General features: G+C 39.8%; 1 protein-coding gene across 1 annotated transcript in view; it reads right to left on the reverse strand.

Annotated features, from left to right (window-relative positions):
• The window catches only part of LOC114113763 (antigen WC1.1-like), a 59,197-nt gene that overhangs the window by 26,109 nt on the left and 11,061 nt on the right, over positions 1-22,027 (reverse strand). Inside the window, exons 3-7 of the mRNA XM_060413467.1 lie at positions 9,970-10,278; positions 9,561-9,869; positions 4,919-5,011; positions 4,528-4,842; positions 1,839-2,153 (exon numbers count right to left, since the gene is read on the reverse strand). Coding sequence (XP_060269450.1) covers positions 1,839-2,153; positions 4,528-4,842; positions 4,919-5,011; positions 9,561-9,869; positions 9,970-10,278 — 1,341 coding nt within the window. The remainder of the gene's footprint in view (positions 1-1,838; positions 2,154-4,527; positions 4,843-4,918; positions 5,012-9,560; positions 9,870-9,969; positions 10,279-22,027) is intronic.

Here is a 22,027-nt window from a genome sequence, read left to right on the forward strand (position 1 = left end):
CTCTTCAAGAAAGTTAGAGACACTAAGGGAACATTTCATGCAAAAATGAGAACAATAAAGGACAAAAATGGTATGGACCTAACAGAAGCAGAAGATATTAAAAAGAGGTGGCAAGAATACACAGAAGAAGTATATGAAAAAGATCTTCATGACCCAGAAAACCACAATGGTGTGATCACTCAACTAGAGCCAGACATCCTGGAATGTGAAGTCAAGTGTGCCTTAGGAAGCATCACTACAAACAAAGCTAATGGATGTGATGAAATTCCAGTTGAGGTATTTCAAATTCTAAAAGATGATGCTGTGAAAGTGCTGCACTCAATATGTCAGCAAATTTGGAAAGCTAAGCAGTGGCCACAGGACTGGAAAAGGTCAGTTTTCCTTCTAATCCCAAAGAAAGGCAATGCCAAAGAATGATCAAACTACAGCACACTTGCACTCATCTCACAAGTCAGCAAATTAATGCTCAAAATTCTCCAAGCCAAGCTTCAGCAATATGTGAACAATGAACTTCCAGATGTTCAAGCTGTATTTAGAAAAGGCAGAGAAACCAGAGATCAAATTGCCAACATCCTCTGGATCATTGAAAAAGCAGGAGAGTTCCAGAAAAATGGCTACTTTTGCTTTATTGACTATGCCAAAACCTTGACTGTGTGGACCACAATAAACTGTGGAAAATTCTGAAAGACTTGGGAATACCAGACCACCTGACATGCCTCTTGAGAAATCTGTAATGCTGGTCAAGAGGCAACAGTTAGAACTGGACATGGGACAACAGACATGTTCCAAATTGGGAAAGGAGTACATCAAGGCTGTATATTGTTACCCTCCTTATTTAACTTATATGCAGAGTACATCATGTGAAATGCCAGGCTGGATGAAGCACAAGCTGCAATCAAGATTGCCAGGAAAATTATCAGTAACCTCAGATACACAGATGACACCACCCTTATTGCAGAAAGCGAAGAAGAACTAAAGAGCCTTTGATGAAAGTGAAAGAAGAGAGTGATAAAACTCTCTAAAAACTCAACATTTGAGTTTGAGATTGGCTTAAAACTCAACATTCAGAAAACTAAGATCATGGCATCCAGTCCCATCATTTCATGGCAAATAGATGAGATACTTTATTTGGGGGTCTCTCAAATCATTGCAGATAGTGGTTGCAGTCATGAAATTGAAAGACACTTGCTCCTTGGAAGAAAATCTGTGACCAATCTAGACAGCATATTAAAAAGCAGAGACATTACTTTACCAAAAAAAGGTCCATCTAGTCAAAGCTATGGTTTTTTTCATTAGTCCAGTATGAATGTGAGAGATGGACTATAAAGAAAGCTGAGCACCAAAGAATTGATGCTTTTGAACTGCTGCATTGGAGAAGACTCTTGATAGTCCCCTAGACTGCAAGGATATAAAACCAGTCAATCTTAAAGGAAATCAGTCCTGAATACTCACTAGAAGGACCGATGCTGAAGCCGAAACTCCAATACTCTGGCCACCTTTTGGGAAGAACTGACTCATTGGAAAAGACCGTGATGCTGGGAAAAATTGAAGGCAGGAGGAGAAGGGGATGGCAGAGGATGAGATGGTTGGATGGCATCACCAACACAATGGACATGATTTTAAGTAGGCTCCAGGAGTTGGTGTTGGATAGGGAAGCTTGGTGTGCTGCAGTCCACGGGGTTGCAAGGAGTTGGTCACAGCTGTGTGACTGAACTGAGCTGGTCTTAACTTCATTTTGTGGACCCATGTTAAATTAATTACTTAAATATGAAAATATAAAATATCATTATTAACATTCTATGGGTTTAAGACAGACACAGAAACAGACAGTAATTCACCTGCACAGGAGATGTAGGCTTCCTCCTTTGGAGAGCATGAACTGCAATTCCAAGGGTCAGAAGGACACTGCCAGAGAGAGGTATCAGTGTTCTGACACCGGATTCCATCTACCCACCGGGGTCTAGAACCTTCTCTAAGAGCAACAGAAGAGTTGAGACTTCCACTGTCCCCACAGCCAAGCTGACTGCAGATGATGGACACAGTGATGTCTTTTATGGAGCTTCGGCAGACACTGCCCCAGGTCCCATTGTAGAAAACTTCCAGCCACCCAGCACACTGCTTATCCTTGCTCACCATTCTGAGGGCCAGGAACTCTAAGATAAAAAGGGAGAAATCAGGACTGATGAGAACTGTCAGTGCTCTGGGTTTTCCTCTCTCCCAGAAATAGTGCCCATTCATCCCTGAACCAGCTGAAGAGATACCCATTAGGTAACAAGAGTGAAAGTTGTCTCCCTTTTACCTGACTTTATCCATTTGTGTCTATCATTTTAAACATTTCTACCACCATGATGGAGTGAATATGAGCAGAGAGGAAGAGCCACCTGGGAACCTTCAGGGAGGAGAGCTGAATTCTGCTTCTTGACTAAACTTCTAAGAGAATGTGAAAGGGATGTGATACGGATATTGAGGTGGTGGCAGGATAATGAACACACAGAAGTCTCATCCAAGTCCCTGGAAACATGAATATATTACCTAACCTGGCAAAAGGGATTTCACAGATGTGATTAAGGTAAGAATCATGGGATGGTGAAGTTAAGTTGGACTATTGTGGATTAACTATGTGAACCCAGTCTAATCACATTCTTATTGGGTTGGCCAGAAAGTTCCTTTGGTTTTTAAGTCAAAATAAAAGATGCTTTTCATGTTCACTCAGAACTTTATTGAACAGCATATTCATCATTTTGTTCTACTACCTTCTGCCATTTTCAGGCAACTTCATAATTCCCTCTTCCCAAAACTTTTATCTTTCTAAGCAAAGAACTAACCCAAGTACACTTTATATTCTTCCAGTGAATATAATTTTTTTCCATTAAGATAATTTTATAAAAATCAAAATAAATGGAAATCCAAAATTGCAATGTCTGGTCAACACAGCTGATAAATCAGAACTAGCCAAACTGTGGCAGTTTTTGCCTGGCCTACAAAGAAATATGTGGTCTTGCATTATCCTGATGGAAGATTATGCATTTTCTTTGGGTTAATTCTGAATGCTTTCATTAAGTGCTGTTTTCAGCTGGTCTAATAGGGAACAGTACTTGTTGGAATTAGCATTCAGTTTTCAGGAAGGTACTCCCTTAAGAGAGGACTCCCTTCCAATACCACCACATATACAACATCACCTTCTTTGGAAGAAGACTGGTCTTTGGTGTGGTTGGTGGTGGTTCATTTCACTTGCCCCACAGTCTCTTCCATTCCACATTATTGTGAAGTATCCACTTTTCATCACCCATCACAATTTGTTTCAAAAGCAAAATGTTTTCTTTATGTTTAAGTAGAGAATCTCATGTAGAAATACTGCCATGAAGGTTTTTTTCACTTATATGAAACCCAAACCTCAAAGCAATTAATATAACCAAGCTGGTACAAATGACTTTCAATGCTTGGATATTTTGAGTATGTTGGATATCTCCTACATCATATAACATTGTCTTCAAATAATATCTCAATTTGACTGTGATCAACTTCATCTGGTCTACCTTATTCTGCAGTACTGTCCAGTGAGAAATCTCCAACACAAAACTTCATAAACAACTTTTGATGAGTTTTTTCAGTCACCGTACTTCCATACACTCCACAAATTTGTTTTGCATTTCAGTTGCGTTTCTAACTTTTCTTGAAATAATAAAGCATGATATGAAGAAAATTTTGCTTTTTTCTTCCATTTTCAATGTTAAAATTGCTACACAGAAATTCACTCATTTTGATGGTTTAAAAAAAAAAATATGTGTGCTGATATGATAGCTGCCAAAAAACAATCTAACCAAATCGTTTCAAATGAAGTGAAAGAGAGCTAAGTATTACTAGACCATCTTACGAAAAAAAAAAAAAAAAACAACAAAGGAACCTTTTGGCCAAACCAATAGAAGCACTCTTTCTTGGCTCTGGCTAGAGGGAGGTGTGACTCTGGATAATGATTAAAGAGGTGCAGCATTGCTGGTCTGATGATGGATCAAGGGGGTCTATGAGCCAAGGAATTCAGGTGGTTTGAAAAGAAACTTGATATAAGAAATGGGATTCTTCACCAAAGCCTCAGACGTGATGTGGCCCTGTTGAAACCTTGATTCCAGCCCAGGGAGATCCTGCTGAACATCGAACCTAGGGAACTTTAAGGAAATAAATAGATGTTCTTTTAAAACAATATGTGGCAATTTGTTACAGAAGCAAACAGGAACTAGTACCATGGGCTTAAGATTTTGGTCACATACGTAAGGCAAGGTGAGCCTAACTTTCAGCTGGACTTGGAAGAATTGGCTCTGCCAAGAAACAGTGCTGAGAAGAAAGGACTAGAACGTCAGCTGCTGCAGGAGGAAGTGAAAGCACCTCATCTTCACATCTGCTGGAAAGACAGGCTTCATGGGAGGAAGCTTCCTTCTCTAGCCTTTCAGCACCTTTTCCTCAGGGTTCAGACCTCCCCTTCTCCAGGGCTATCACCCCTCTCCTAGCCTGTGGACAGTGTGCAGCACAGACCTGAGCAGATGACCCCCGCGTCTTGCTTGTGTCTGCAGTCATGCCGCCCCCAGCCCTGGGAAGGGCACCTCCACACGTGAGACTCATTTCCTGTACAGTTCAGGTCGTCCAGCCAGATGGGTCCTGATCCTGCCCCAAAGTGAGCAGACCTCATGGCATTGAGGGCTTCTCCACAGCCCAGCTGCCTGCACACCACGCGGGCATCGTCCAGGTCCCAGCTGTCATCACAGATGGTGCCCCAGGAGCCCTGGGCAAGGATCTCCACTCTCCCGGCGCAGGGACCGCCTCCTTCCACCAGGCGGAGCTGTCTGTTGTCTGAGGAGAGAGAAAAGGAACAATAGGGCGTTGACCTGGGGGATGAGAATGGTCTTCTGTCCTGTAGGACCCTCACCTGAGCAGTAGAGGGCACTCTCTTCTGAACCTGCAGAGCCTGCTGGTTCCGAGCGGGAGTTGTTGCACTGGGGCAGCACCTGGGTCTGGTTTCCTGCAGAAACAGCAATGATCAGAGGGTTCATGGGTTGAAAAACAAGAAATTGAATTAAGCTAAATAGTGACCTAGTGATGAAGTCTGAGATAAGCAATGTTAACATAACAGTAAGGTTATCATGATCTTAGGATTCACCTTCTCTAGGGAGAGCTCTGTGGAGAAGGCAATGGCAACCCACTCCAGTACTCTTGCCTGGAGAACCCCAGGGACGGGGGAGACAGGAGGGCTGCCGTCCATGGGGTCGCACAGAGTCAGACATGACTGAAGCAACTTAGCAGCAGCAGCAGCAGCAGGGAGAGTTCTTCTGACAGTGCCGCAATTATTTTCAGCCAACCATTGCACTAAGAGTGAGTTAAGTAAGCTGTTTTGTCTCTAAATATATGTGTAAACAGGAAAAGCAGAATAAAATCTTTTCCAAAGGGATTCTACCACTTTTTCATCTACAATGTCTGTTATTAAAAACAATACACATATAAAAGAGATCTCATGGAAAACCAGGAGGAAAAAGACATTAGAAAGAATTTCCCAAGTTATTCAGTTACTAGAGTTATCTGATAGAGAATTTAACTCGGCATTATTGAAGGCCTCGTGGAATTAACTGACAAAAGAAATTGACAAAATAACAACAGATAAAAATTATAAAGCTGAAAATCTAAACAGCTGATGTTAAGTAAAGGACGAGCGTTTCAGCACATTAGCTCAGCATAAGGTAGAAACACTAAATAGAAGATAAGAGGACAAATAGTCTTCTATTCAGAGATGCAAGTCACATAATAAGTGTCCTGGTTGCTATAGTTGTTGTTTAGTCAATCAATCATGTCTGATATTTTTGGCGATCATATGGACTGTAGCCCACTAGGCTCCTCGGTCCTTGGGATTTCTAGGGCAACAATATTGGAGTGGGTTTCCATTTTTTTCTCTGGGGGATCATCAAGTCCCAGGGGTGGAACTCATGTTTCCTGACTTGGCAGGTGAGTTCTTTACCACGGAGCCACCAGGGAAGCGTGTCCTGGTTATATTGCTGTGTAATAAGTTTGCCCGTAAAATTTAGCCACTTAAGCAAAATGTATATTATATATACCTCATTTTGCTTAAGACTTCCTGGATAAATAATTTGGGAAAGATCCCACTTGGCAGTTCTGTCTTAGAGTCTTTCATGTGGTTGCACTTAGATGTCATCTGGGGCTGAAGTGGTCTGATGACTTGACTGAAGTGTGGTTACATAAGGAAATCCCTTGAAGCATTTTAGGGGTAAAGAGACATCATGTCTGCAACATAATTCAGAAGGACTTCACATATTCATGGAGAAATGTGGTGGGAGGGGGACAAAGAAGGAAAGACAGAAACAGAGATAGAGTGAGATGTCAACTAGGGAAGAGATCAAAGCAGAATACTAACATTGGGAAATCCAGCTAAAGGTCTTCTGGATTTTTATATTATTCTTACAGCTTTTCTGCAAGTATCAAATTACATCAAAATTTAAAAAGGGAATGGTAAAAACAAGTCAGAGATAAATCATTCCTAGGACACTTCCACTAAAAGAAATGCTTATAACATCAAAAACTTAAATGCCGAAGCTTTTAATTTTAATTAGATCCCATTTGTTTATTTTTGCTTTTATTTCCAGCATTCTGGGAGGTGGATCATAGAGGATCCTGCTGTGATTTATGTCTGAGAGTGTTTTGCCTATGTTCTCCTCTAGGAGTTTTATAGTTTCTGATCTTACATTTAGATCTTTAATCCATTTTGAGTTTATTTTGTGTGCGGTGTTAGAAAGTGATCTAGTTTCATTCTTTTACAAGTGGTTAAGGAAAATATAACCAAGGTGAAAAGACAGCCTTCTGAATGGGAGAAAATAATAGCAAATGAAGCAACTGACAAACAACTAATCTCAAAAATATACAAGCAACTTCTGCAGCTCAACTCCAGAAAATAAACGACCCAATCAAAATGGGCCAAAGAACTAAATAGACATTTCTCCAAAGAAGACATACGGATGGCTAACAAACACATGAAAAGATGCTCAACATCACTCATTATTAGAGAAATGCAAATCAAAACCACAATGAGGTACCACTTCACACCAGTCAGAATGGCTGCGACCCAAAAATCTGCAAGCAATAAATGCTGGAGGGTGGAGAAAGGAACCCTCCTACACTGTTGGTGGGAATGCAAACTAGTACAGCCACTATAGAGAACAGTGTGGAGATTCCTTAAAAATTGCAAATAGAACTACCTTATGACCCAGCAATCCCACTTCTGGGCATACACCGAGGAAACCAGAATTGAAAGAGACACATGTACCCCAATGTTCATCGCAGCACTGTTTATAATAGCCAGGACATGGAAACAACCTAGATGTCCATCAGCAGATGAATGGATAAGAAAGCTGTGGTACATATACACAATGGAGTATTACTCAGCTGTTAAAAGAATTCATTTGAATCAGTTCTGATGAGATGGATGAATCTGGAGCCGATTATACAGAGTGAAGTAAGCCAGAAAGAAAACACCAATACAGTATACTAACACATATATGGAATTTAGGAAGATGGCAATGACGACCCTGTATGCATGACAGGGAAAGAGACACAGATGTGTATAACGGTCTTTTGGACTCAGAGGGAGAGGGAGAGGGTGGGATGATTTGGGAGAATGACATTCTAACATGTATACTATCATGTGAATTGAATTGCCAGTCTATGTCTGACACAGGATGCAGCATGCTTGGGGCTGGTGCATGGGGATGACCCAGAAGGATGTTATGGGGAGGGAGGTGGGAGGGGGGGGTCATGTTTGGGAATGCATGTAAGAATTAAAGTTTTTAAAATTTAAAAACTAAAAAACTAAAAAAAAAAAAAAAAACTTAAATGCCTAGGAGAAAAACATTGCAGAAGATGAGCAAAACCTCTGAGAGAAATTGGAGACCTAACTGAATGGAGGAATAAACATATATAATGTCAATGAATCGAAAAACTCAACATTGTCAGTCAATCACCTCCAATTTCTGTGTAGATTAACTCTTTTCAAACAAAATATGCTTATGCCTTTTTTGTGTGAAAAATGAAAAGCTGGGGGATTTCTCTCCTGGTCCAATGGTTGAGAATCAGCCATGCAATGCAGAGGACTCAGGTTCGATCCCTGATGTGAGAACTAAGATCCCACCTGCCACAGAGCATCTGAGCTAGAACCTCACAACTAGGCACTCTGTGTGTCATAACAGAAGATCCCACAAGACATAATGAAGATCCATGTGCTGCAACTAACACCCAACACCGTAGATATATAATTTTTTAAGAAAACGAAAAGCTGATTCCAAAATTAAGATAAAATAAAAAAGAACAAGAATGACCAACACAGTTGACCAAAAAAGCAACAAAGGTAGAAGAGTTAATAATATAAAGTAACTGTTTACATTCAAATTACCCAGACTTACGTTATAATAATTAAGAAAATGTAGTATTGGTGCAAGGATAGACAATGATACAATGGAATAGAATAGACAGTCTTTAAAAAGACTCAGACATGTGCTTTTATTCTTATGACAAAGGTGGCACTGCAGTGGGGAAAAGAGTCTTCTCAGAAAAAGATTCTGAGTCAATTGGATGTCATATGAAACTTGATCTTAACTTACATGGATATCAGTTGCAGAAGGGATGCACAATTCTATGCAAGAGAAAAATAGTTAAACTTCTATGAGACACTCTTGGAGAGTGTTTTTATGGTCTTGGAGTAGACAAAGTTCTTTTTAAGGATATAAGAAGTGTTAAAAGTAAAAGAAGAAGTTGGTAAGTTATAATTTCTTAAGATTAAGAGCTTGGCTCATCAAAGGACACCATACCATTAAGAAAATGAAAATGAAAGACCAAAGGATAAACACACAAGATAAATAACATGTTTGTACCCAAAGTTATTGTTGTGGTAAGTTGTAGCATCATATTTGCATTAGTCAAGAATAGGAAACAACTCAAATCCCTACTATCTATTGTGGAATGGATCAATTCATGGTCATGTGATCATTCAAAGATCTACTCTACAGAAATAAAAATGAATAAAATGCTTCTTTAAGCAACATCATGGATGAATCTCAAATATGGTGACTCGAAGTTATACACAAAAGGAAATATACTGCATAATTTTATATACAGTTCAAACAGTAAAACACTCTATGGTAGTAGAAGTTAGGTAAGCAGTCTTAACTGGAGAGGAAGGAGACACAATTATGGGAAAACAACAGTGACTGTAGTGCTGGGAATGTTCTCTTTGCTGATCTTGGTACATGACTGAAGTCTACACTTACTGCTTATACATTGTTTTCTATGATTATATTTAAATAATATAAATAATATTGTTGCTTAAGAATACATTATTTCCCCTTTCCCCTTTCTACTTCTTGACCTGACTTGGAAAATGAATGAACACTGAGAAGAACCACATTTGACCATGAAATATCTGATTTTTGATGTCAGTTTCCTATCACTCTCTGCTCTTCAGGACATTTCACTCCAGGAGCATCCCGAGCACCACTAGCCCTTCCCTCTCTTACCTGAGCAGATCACAGAGGCTGTGTTGCCATGGGAACAGTCAGGACCACCCAAGGCAGTCACAGGACAACTCCACAGGAAGGACTCAGCCCCAGAGCAGTGAAATCGGGCTGTTGAGATCTGATCGCTTCCTTCTACAAAGTGTGGTCCTCTGGGGGTGGAGATGGCGACTCCACAGCCGAGCTGACGACAGACAACATTGGCATTGGCCAGACTCCAGTGGGAGGCACAGAGTGCTCTCCATCGTCCAGAAATATTCATCTCCACCTGCCCCTCACACTGAGAGGAGCCATTTTTCATGAGTCGGACTTCTGTGTACATTGGTAGAAGAAGACAGGGTTTCAACAAAGTCTGATTTTTCTCACCTGAACAAGGTAAGCAGAGAAGTTATAAACCTGATCTACATCTCACCTGAACAGACAATGTGAGCAACTCCACTGTGGTGACAAGTACCCCTTGGACAGGGCACTCTGGGGCAGGACCAGAGCTCAGGCTCCTCCCCTTTACACCTGAACTCTTCAGCCCAGATCCGGCCATCTGACTCTCTGAAGGGCACGTGTCCCAGGACAGACACAACATTGCCACATCCCAGTTCTGCACAGATGACCTGTGCAGTGGGGAATGTAAAGTTCCTATCAGACACTGGGGTCCAGTCTTCTCCAGAATGAACTTCTACTCGCCCCGAGCAGGGTCTGTCTCCATCAGCTAGACGCATAAATCCTAAGAGGAACAAACAAGGAAACCCAGTGAGTGTTCTTGATCCTGACTTGACAAATGGAAACAACACACATAGGCAATGATGTGAATGCTTTTCTTTTCCAGGAGTGGGGTATGGAGAGAGAATTTGATAGTTGGTGTCAGAATTGCCTTTTCATGAACAAGAATCTGAAGAGAAATTCAAAAGAATTTGCAGGGTCAGTTTGGGATGACTGTATCCCAACAATGGATACTCTGAGCTTGTTTGGAAAAATGAATTCCTTTTCTACAGGCCTGGAAACTACAGAGCACAAGACCTATCATCAGAAATGGCTGAATACCAGGAACATGTAATTTATCATTGATTGGAGAAGTGAATTTCACATTTAGGAGCCCAGGTCTACAGAGCCCAAGGAAATTGCATAGTGTGTTGGCACTCAAACATGAATGCAGAAATATGAATAACAGAACCACCTCAGAGAGACATGGACTATGACAGAGTAGAGATCTGTCATCCAGACAAAGTTAAAAAATTTTCCTGAGACTTGTGAGGCTATTATTTTGAATAGTTTTCTCTCCCAGGAGCTAGTCTTCAAGTGACTTAGGTAAGGAAAATCATGAAGCAGGACCCATGAGTTCATGCCACCCTGTGGAGAGGTTGTCTGAGAGAAGAAATATAGACATTGTAAATAATCCACTTTTATGGTTTTTGTATTAGATTTTTCTGATAATTTTTAATGGCAAAAATTCCAGGAATTTCTCAGGTGACTTCAGTTGGAAAGAACATGATTTAAGAAAGCTCAGAGAGTCATAGAAGAGGTGGTGTGGTCCTAACCATCTCTCTTGAAACCCCAGGATTTGTCAATGAACTTGGTAGAGAGTGAGTTCTTATTGGAAGTTTCAGGACTGTGAGTTTGCCAAACAGTTCCTGTTACAGATTTTTCTTCTGAGACAGGAGTCATGGAAAATGCTAAAGGGGTGATATTTAACTGATTTTAATTGTTATTGTGCTTATTCTGTATTCATATTTGACATCAAGATGACAGAAAAGGAGATTCCCCTGCTCTCATTCTCTCACAGAAACAGGGTATCCCCAGCAACAAAACTGATCCTAAGAAAATAGAGATCTATGAACTGCTTGACACAAAATTCAAATTCATTGTTTTGAAGCTCAATGACCTACAAGAGAACGCAGAGAGACAAATAAACACAAGTATACATGAACAATTATAGGCAAAACTATAAAAATGAGAAAGTTAGGAGCTTCATAAAGAACTAGAAAACAGTAAAAAAAAAAAAAAAAGAAAGAAAGAAAGAAAGAAAGAAAAAGAACCGAACAGAAATTCTGGAGCTCAAGGATTAAATAATTGAATTAAAAATCCAAAGGAAAGCATCAAGCAAACTCTATCATGGAAATCAAAGAATCAGTAAGCTTGAAGACATTCCATTTGAAATTATCATTAGAAAAACAAAAAGAAAATACAGTGAACAGAATACGTAGCAGATATGGGATACCACAAGCAATATATATATATATTTGAGGATCCCAGTAGGAAGAAAGAAAGAAAGAAAGAAAGGAGCAGAAAGCTTATTCAAAGAAATAATAACTGAGAAATTCCCAAACCTAGGGAGGGAAATGGACATCTTGACTCATGAGGCCCATGAGTCCCCTAATAGGTGGAAACCCAAAGAGGTCCACACCAAGACACATTATGATTAAATTACCAAAATTTAAAGACAAAGAAAAAATTTTTGAAAACAGGAAAAAGAAGTGACTTGTCACCAAGACAAAAACCTCTAAAACTAGAAACCTTGAAGGCCAAGAGAGCAGGATGATGCATCAAAACTACCACGAGGAAAAAACCCTGCCAACCCAATCATCAAAACTTTACCCAGCTAAACTGTCCTTCAAAAATGGAGGTTAGATATATATATGTGTGTGTGTATACGTATACACACACACAAAAGGGCTTCCTAGGTAGCAGTAAAGAATCAGCAATGCAGGAGATGCAGATTCAATCCCAACTACCACCACCACCAAAACAACAACAATATATGCATATTATATATGTTATATAATACATGTGTGTATATGCTATATAATGTATACATACTACGTATACATTTGTGTGTGTGTGTTAGTTGTTCAGTCATGTCCAACTCTTTGAGACTCCATGGACTGTAGCCCACCAGGCTCCTCTGTCCATGGAATTCTGTAGGCAAGAATATTAGAGAGGGTAGAAAATCTCTTTTCCAGGGGATCTTCCAAAACCAGGGATCAAACCTGAGTCTCCTGCATGGAAGGCATATTTTTTACCATTTGAGCCACTGGGGAAGCATATACACACATACATCAGTTCAGTTCAGTCGTTCAGTTATGCCTGACTCTTTGCGACCCCATGAATCACAGCACACCAGGCCTTCCTGTCCATCACCAACTCCCAGAGTTCACCCAAACTCATGTGTATCAAGTCAGTGATGCCATCCAGCCATCTCATCCTCTGTTGTCCCCTTCTCCTCCTGCCCCCAGTCCCTCCCAGCATCAGGGTCTTTAACAATGAGTCAACTCTTCGCATGAGGTGGCCAAAGTATTGGAGTTTCATCCTCAGCATCAGTCCTTCCAATGAACACCCAGGACTGATCTTTAGGATGGACTGGTTGGATCTCCTTGCAGTCCAAGGGACTCTCAAGAGTCTTCTCCAATACTACAGTTCAAAAGCATCAATCCTTCAGCGCTCAGCTTTCTTCACAGTCCAACTCTCACATCCATACATGACTACTGGAAAAAACATAGCCTTGAATAGATGGACCTTTATTGGCAAAGTAATATCTCCGCTTTTTAATATGTTATCTAGGTTGGTCATAACTTTCCTTCCAAGGAATAAACGTCTTTTAATTTCATGGCTGCAATCACCATCTGCAGTGATTTTGGAGCCCCCAAAAGTAAAAAGTCTGACACTGTTTCCACTGTTTCCCCATCTATTTGCCATGAAGTGATGGGACCAGATGCCATGATCTTAGTTTTCTGAATGTTGAGCTTTAAGCCAACTTTTTCACTCTCCTCTTTCACTTTCATCAAGAGGCTTTTAGTTCTTCTTCACTTTCTTCCATAAGGGTGGTGTCATCTGAATATCTGAGGTTATTCGTATTTATTGCAGCAATCTTGACTCCAGCTTGTGCTTCTTTGAGCCCAGGGTTTCCCATGATGTACTCTGCATATAAGTTAAATAGGCAGGGTGACAATATACAGCCTTGACATACTCCTTTTCCTGTTTGGAACCAGTCTGTTGTTCCATGTCCAGTTCTAACTGTTGCTTCTTGACCTGCATATATGTTTCTCAAGAGGCAGGTCAGGTGGTCTGGTATTCCCATCTCCTTCAGAATTTTCCACACTTGTTGTGATCCACACAGTCGAAGGCTTTGGCATAGTCAATAAAGCAGAAATAGATGTTTTTCTGGAACTCTCTTGCTTTTTTGATGATCCAGCAGATGTTGGCAATTTGATCTCTGGTTCCTCTTCCTTTTCTAAAACCAGCTTGAACATATGAAAGTTCACAGTTCACACATTGCTGAAGCCAGGCTTGGAGAATTTTGAGCATTACTTTACTAGCGTGTGAGATGAGTGCAATTGTGTGGCAGTTTGAGCATTCTTTGGGATTGCCTTTCTTTGGGATTGGAATGAAAACTGACCTTTTCCAGTCCTGCGGCCACTGCTGAGTTTTCCAAATTTGCTGGCATATTGAGTGCAGCCCTTTCACAGCATCATCTTTCAGGATTTGAAATAGCTCAACTGGAATTCCATCACCTCCACTAGCTTTGTTCATAGTGATGCTTTAAGCATGTGTGTATATATATATATATATGACAACCATAATTTGAGGGAATTCATCATCACTACAATACCGAAGTGCTAGAAGGAGTTCTTCAAGTTTAAATGAATAAACAAAACAATGATACAAAAGTATCTTAACATACGAATTTGTAAATCTTACTGGTAAATCTAGAGAGAAATAGAGAATGTTGTAATACTGTAATAGTGATACATAACTTGCTTTTAATATTAGTATATAAATACCAATACAGTATACTAACACATATATATGGAATTTAGGAAGATGGCAATGACGACCCTGTATGCAAGACAGGAAAAAAGACACAGATGGGTATAACGGACTTTTGGACTCAGAGGGAGAGGAGAGGGTGGGATGATTTGGGAGAATAACGTAAAGATTCTAAAATTAAAAAAATAAATAAATTTAAAAAAAATATTAGTATATAAATATAAATCAAAAGCCATCATAAGAGTAACTATAATTACAGAAAGCTACTGTTGGAAATACATTATAGAAACAAGCAAAATCTGACATCAATCACTTAAAGTGTAGGGGAGGAGTAAAATGCAGTTTCTGCAAATTGTTGAAATTAAGTTGTTTTTATAACAGTACTTAACTTCTGCTATAAACTGTTATAAAATGTTTGATACAAGTTCCATGGTAACTACAATAAAAAGTATAGTGCATACACACAGAAAAAGAGAAATTAATCAGGGCACCAGTCCATTCTGAACGAGATCAGCCCTGGGATTTCTTTGGAAGGAATGATGCTAAAGCTGAAACTCCAGTACTTTGGCCACCTCATGCAAAGACCTGACTCATTGGGAAAGACTCTGATGCTGGGAGGGATTGGGGGCAGGAGGAGAAGGGGATGACAGAGGATGAGATGGCTGGATGGCATCACCGACTCAATGGCTGTGAGTCTGAATGAACTCCGGGTGTTGATGATGGACAGGGAGGCCTGGCGTGCTGCAATTCTTGGGGTCACAAAGAGCTGGACACGACTGAGTGACTGAACTGACTGAACTGACTACCACTATAAGAAATCATCAAGCCACAAATACATCACAGAAGAAAGCAGGAGCCAGAAACTATAAAACAATGAATAAAATGGCAATGTAAGTCCTTACCTTTCAATATGATTATAAATATAAATATACTACACTTTCCAATCAAATATATAGATTATCTGAATGGGTTAAAAGCGAGATCCAACTACATGCTGTATATAAGAGACTCACCTTAGATATCATGACTCACGTAGGTTGAAAGTGAACAGGTGGAAAAAGACATGCCATGAAGATAATAGCCAAAAGAGATCAAAGTCAGGCAAAAGAGACTTTACGTCAAAAGCTGTCACAAGAGACCATTCAAGTGAAAGATATAGCAACTACAGATATATGTGCATGGAACATTATAGCATTTCAACATACAAGACAGCATGGACAGCTCTTAAGGGAGAAGTAGAAGTGATACATTAACAGTAGAAAACTTCAATTTCCCACTCTCTATAATTAATTGATCATTCAAACAGAAAATCAATATGCATTCTTCTCAAGCCCACATGGAATATTTTCCAAGATAAATACAAGTCTTTAGTGGTATCATGGGTGTAGTAGCAATAGTAATATATAAGGTAGTGGTAGTAATATATAAGGTCGCAGTAGTAATATCTAAGGTACAAGAAAACAGACCAGAAATGCATGGAAAGAGACGTAAAGCAAATGTAAAAATAATAACCATGGTTATCTGTGAATAATGGTATAATGGGTGATTTTTTTCTTCCTTATACTTTTGTGTAGATTACACATTTTCTACAATGAGTGTGTTACTGTGATTTGAAAAAAAAACAAACACACTTGTATTTAGGCTACAAATAAGTCTTAACAAATTCAAGAAATTGGAATTATTCCAAGTATCTTTTCTGAACACAATGGAATGAAACTAAAGCAATCCCACTGCTGGGCATACACACTGAGGAAACCAGAATTGAAAGAGACACATGTACCCCAATGTTCATTGCAGCACTGTTTATAATAGCCAGGACATGGAAACAACCTAGATGTCCATCAGCAGATGAATAGATAAGAAAGCTGTGGTACATATACACAATGGAGTATTACTCAGCCATTAAAAAGAATACATTTGAATCAGTTCTAATGAGATGGATGAAACTGGAGCTGATTATATAGAGTGAAGTAAGCCAAAAAGAAAAACACCAATACAGTATACTGACACATATATATGGAATTTAGAAAGATGGTAAGGATCACCCTGTATGCGAGACAGCAAAAGAGACACAGATGTATAGAACGGACTTTTGGACTCTGAGGGAGACGGAGAGGGTGGCATGATTTGGGAGAATGGCATTGAAACATGTATACTATCATGTAAGAAATGAAGTGGCAGTCTATGTTCGATACAGGATACAGGATGCTTGCGGCTGGTGCATGGGGATGATCCAGAGAGATGATATGGGGTGGGAGGTGAGAGAGGGATTCAGGATTGGGAGCTTGTATACACCCGTGGTGGATTCATGTCAATGTATGGCAAAACCAATACAGTATTGTGAAGTAAAATAAAGTAAAAATAAAATTTTTTAAAAAGTCAATAATGGTAAGAAATCAAAAAAAAAATCATGAATAGATTGAAAGTAAACAATATACATATTTTAGATTGTATTTTAGGATTATACTTTCTATATCTATAATGAATGCCATTAGGTTTTTGAGAGGGATTGCATGAAACCTGTAAATCACTTTGAGTGGTATAGATATTTTAACAATATTGATTCTTCCAATCCATGAACACAAGACACTTTTCATTTATCTATATCTTCATTAATTTTTTTCATATATGTTTTACAATTTTGAAAGAAGGTGACATGCTGCCAAAAGAGAGTGAGAAGGGAGTAAGAAGAAGGAAGCAGAAATCAAGTAAGGCCTAATTTGTAGAGTTCTGAGTTTCAAAAGCCTCAATCTGTATAAAATGCACAAATATTTGGGGAAAATAATTGTCAAATTAGTAATTAGCATATTTCATTGCACTCTCCTCCTCTCATATGCCACCTAACTGTTCCATCCTTTCTTATTTCTCCCACTTCAGAGAAGCAAATGCAATTTTAAAAGATATGGATGGATGGCAAACAAAATGGAAAAGGGAAAGCAACTGCTGTAAAAGTGGAGTGTAATTTGGGTATGTGGCAAGCAAAACGGGATAACAAGAAGTTTTAAAGATAAGGAAGAGAAACTTAAATAAAAATTCATCACTTTGCCACCCAAGGAACATATTTTGAAAAGAATGCAATGAAAAATATTGTTTGATTCATCAAGTGCAATTCCCTGCTATCAGACTCTTTTCTGATTATTTATTGCTAGAATTCTTTCTGTTAAACGACTGCCTAGCAATGTCCAACTTCCAATCCAAACGTTACAAGACTTTCTGAAAAAGAAAAATATAAATCATAGCAAAATTTTAAAAGAGCAGCCACTAAAAACAGATTCAAGAATTACAGAAATTATTTAACTGGCTGCTAATATTTTAAGACACTAACATAAATATGTTTTTTATGCAGCAAAAAAATAAAGCAGAGACAAAAAAAAATAACCAAATGGAGTTTCTAAAACTGAAAAATCAATATATATAATGAAAAATTATCTGGATTAACATAAAAAGAAATTAGATATGGCAGAACAAAAAAAAAGGGGGGGGATGAGGAAATTAAGCACATATCAATAGAGACTATTCAAACTGAAGCAGAGAGGAAAAAAGAAAAAAAAAAAGCACGAATGGAAACTCTGGCACTTGGGACAAGAGTAAACCATGCAAAAATATGTGTATTTGGAGACTCAAAATAAGGGATGAGTAGAAAACTAGTTGCAAATAATGGATGAAATTTTTCCAAATTTAATGAAAGCTATAAACCAAAAAGCTAAACAAACTCTAAAAGATGAAAATAAGGAAAACTACCTCAGTTCAGTTCAGTTCAGTCACTCAGTCATGTCCAACTCTTTTTGACCCCATGAATTGCAACACACCAGGCCTCCCTGTCCATCACCAACTCCTGGAGTTCACTCAGACTCATGTCCATCGAGTCCGTGATGCCATCCAGCCATCTCATCCTCTGTCATCCCCTTCTCTTCCTGCCCCCAATCCCTCCCACCATCAGAGTCTTTTCCAATGAGTCAACTCTTCTCATGAGGTGGCCAAAGTACTGGAGTTTCAGCTTTAGCATCATTCCTTCCAAAAAACATCCAGGACATTTGATAATATAATTGTGGAAAACCAGTGATAATCCCCCCCCAAAAAAATCCTAGAAGCAACCACGAAATATTGACATGTTATGTAAAGGGGTACAAAAATAAGTACTACTGGCTATTTGTTAGAGGCAATGCTAGTCATAGGCCAATGTAAAAGCATCTTTAAGTAATGTGAAGAAATTTTCTAAAATAGAATTCAGTCACCAGTGAAAATATTTTTTGTAATTATTAATAGTTAAAATTTTTTCATATAAAAAAAGATGATAGAATTTGAGACCACCAGACCATCACTACATACAAAAGATGTTACAGTAAAGCATTCAAGCCAAAGAAAAATGTCCAAAGCTATGAAGACTGCTCTAAATGATAATTCTGTGGGTAAATACAAAAACTATTGCACATTTTTGAAATAATAGAATATTGAAGGCAAAAATAGCCACAACACTTTATAAGATTTATTAATTTGTTTCATTATTTGTTAAGTGACAAGCTATTATTTTAAGGGCTTCCCTGACAGTTCAGTTGGTAAAGAATACACCTGCAATGCAGAAGACCCTGATTTGATTCCTGAGTTGGGAAGATCTGCTGGAGAAGGGATAGGCTATCCACTCCAGTATTCTTAGTTTTCCCTTGTTAGAATTGTAAAGAATCCACCTGCGATGTGGGAGACCTGGGTTTGATCACTGGGTTGGGAAGATCCCCTGGAGAAGGAAAAGGCTAACCCACTCCAGTATTTGGCCTGGAGAATTCCATGGACTGTATAGTCCATGGGGTCACAAAGAGTTGGACACGACTGAGTGATTTTCAGTTTTCACTTATCATTTTAAGGTAAAATGTGCACGATGGATGAGTATAAGGACTTGAGCTCACCTCCTCTCACAAAGGCACCAAAATAACAACTAACTGCTGAATAGCAGTTTAAAAAGCATGTAACCTATCAAAAAAGATACTCTACATCCAAAGACAAAGAGGCCACAATAAGATGGTAGGAAGGGTGAATTTACAATATAATTAAATCTCATACCCACCAGGTGAGTGATCCACAAACTGGAAAATAATTATATGACAGATTCCCCACAGAATGTTTCTGAAACTGAGGTCAAGCTCCCCACCCTGGGGGTCTGGCATAGGAAGAGCAGCCCCAAGAGCACTTGATTTTGAAGGCCAGGGGGCTTGATCATAGGAACTCCATAGAAACAAGGGAAGTGAAGCGAAGTGAAGTGAAGTGAAAGTTGCTTAGTCATGTCCAACTCTTTTTGACCCCATGAACTGTAGCCTGCCAGGCTCCTCTGTCCATGGAGCTCTCCAGGTCAGAATACTGGATAGCCTTTCCCTCCTCCAGGGGATCTTCTCAACCCAGGGACTGAACCCAGGTCTCCTGCATTGCAGGCAGATTCTTTACTGTCTGAGCCACCAGGAAAGCCCAAGAATACTGGAGTTGGTAACCTATCCTTTCTCCAGTAGATCTTCCCAATTCGGGAATTGAACCAGGATCTCCTGCATTGTAGGCAGATTCTTTACTAGCTGAGCTCCCAGGGAAGCCCACTGGGGCCCAGGGAAAAAGTCATGACTTCACAGAGGCAAAGACTAGACCTACCTGCTTGTCTTACAGGGCCTTCTGGGGAGGTGGGGACAGCTGTGGCTCACTGCAAGGACAAGGACATTGGTGGCAGAGGTACCAAGGAGTACTCATTGGTGTGAGCTCCCTTGGATGCTGCCATTTTGAAACCAAGATCTGGCCCCACCCAACAGCCTGCAGGCTCCAGTGCTGGGATGCCTCAGGTCAAACAACCGACAGGGCAGGAACATAGCCCTGCCCTTTAGCAGATAGGCACTCTAAACTCTTCCTGTGGTGGTGGTTTAGTCACTAAGTCATGTCCAACTCTTGCAGCCCCATGGACTGTAGCCCACCAGGCTCCTCTGTCCATGGGATTTTCCAAGCAAGAATACTGGAGTAGATTGCCATTTCCTTCTCCAGAGGATCTTCCCAACCCAGGGATCGAACCCAGGTCTCCTGCATTGCAGGCAGATTCTTTACCAACTGAGCTATGAGGGAAGATCATAGCTCTTCCTGAGGTTATTGATATTTCTCCCAGCAATCTTGATTCCGCTTGTGCTGGAATCAGTAACCTCAGGTATGCACATGACACCACCCTTATGGCAGAAAGTGAAGAAGAACTAAAGAACCTCTTGATAAAAATGCAAGAGGAGAGTGAAAAATTTGGCTTAAAACTCAACATTCAGAAAACTAAGATCATGGCATCTGGCCCAATCACTTCATGGCAAATAGATGGGGATACAGTGGAAACAGTGACAGACTTTATTTTGGGGTGCTCCAAAATCTTTATTTGGGGGGGGGTTGCAGATGGTGACTGCAGCCATGAAATTAAAAGACACTTACTCCTTGGAAGAAAAGTTATGACCAACCTAGACAGCATATTAAAAAGCAGAGACATTACTTTGCCAACAAAGGTCTATCTAGTCAAGGCTATGGTTTTTCCAGTAGTCATGAATGAATGTGAGAATTAGACTATAAAGAAAGCTGAGCACCAAAGAATTGATGCTTTTGAGCTGTGGTGTTGGAGAAGAGTCCTGAGAGTCCCTTGGACTGCAAGGAGATAAAACCAGTCCATCCTAAAGGAAATCAGTCCTGAGTGTTCATTGGAAGGACTGATGTTGAAGCTGAAACTCCAGAACTTTGGCCATCTGATGCGAGGAGCTGACTCATTTGAAAAGATCCTGATGCTGGGAAAGACTGAAGGCAGGAGGAGAAGGGGACGACAGAGGATGAGATGGTTGGATGGCATCACTAACTCAATGGACATGAGTTTGAGTAAACTCCTGGAGTTGGTGATGGACAGGGAGGCCTGTTGTACTGCAGTCCATGAGGTCACAGAGTCTGACATGACAGTGACTGAACTGAACTGAAACTCTTCCTGAGCTCACAGCTGCCTCTATACACATCTTTTGACATGGTCATGCACACAGAAGATCAAGAACTAGCTCCACCCACTAGTCATCAGACACCAGTCACTCCCACCAAGAAGCCTGAATAAGCCTCTAGATGAGTCTCACCCACCAGGGGCAGACACCAAAAGGAAGAAGCAAGACAATCCTCCATCCTGTGAAAGAGTGACCATAAACACAGAAAATTAGACAAAATGAGATAGCAGAAGAATATATTCCAGACAAAGCAACAAGATAAAATCCCAGAAGAACAACTAAGTGAAGTTGAAATAGGCAATCTGCCTGAACAAGAATGCAGAGTAATGATAGTAAAGATGATCCAAGATTTCAGAAAAAGAATGGAGGCATGGAATGAGATGATACAAGAAATGTTTAACAGAGAGCTAGAAGATACACAGAACAAAGTTGAAGAATGCAGTAAAAGAAATGAAAAATATACTAGAAGGAATCAATAGCAGAACAAATGAGGCAGAAAAACAGATAAGTGAGCTAGAAGACAGAAGGGTGAATATCACTGTTGTAGGACAGAAAAAAGAATGTAAAAATGTGAAGACAATCTTTGGGACAACATTAAGAAACCTCTGGGACAACATTAAATGCACAAACATGCACATTTTAGGGGCCCCCGAAGGACAAGAGGCCAGAGAAAATATTTGAAGAGATAATAGCTGAAAGTTTCCCTAATATGGGAAGGGAAATAGCCACTGAAGTCCA

The sequence above is a fragment of the Ovis aries genome, chromosome 3, assembly GCF_016772045.2.
Source record: "Ovis aries strain OAR_USU_Benz2616 breed Rambouillet chromosome 3, ARS-UI_Ramb_v3.0, whole genome shotgun sequence".
Taxonomy (NCBI): Eukaryota; Metazoa; Chordata; class Mammalia; order Artiodactyla; family Bovidae; genus Ovis; species Ovis aries.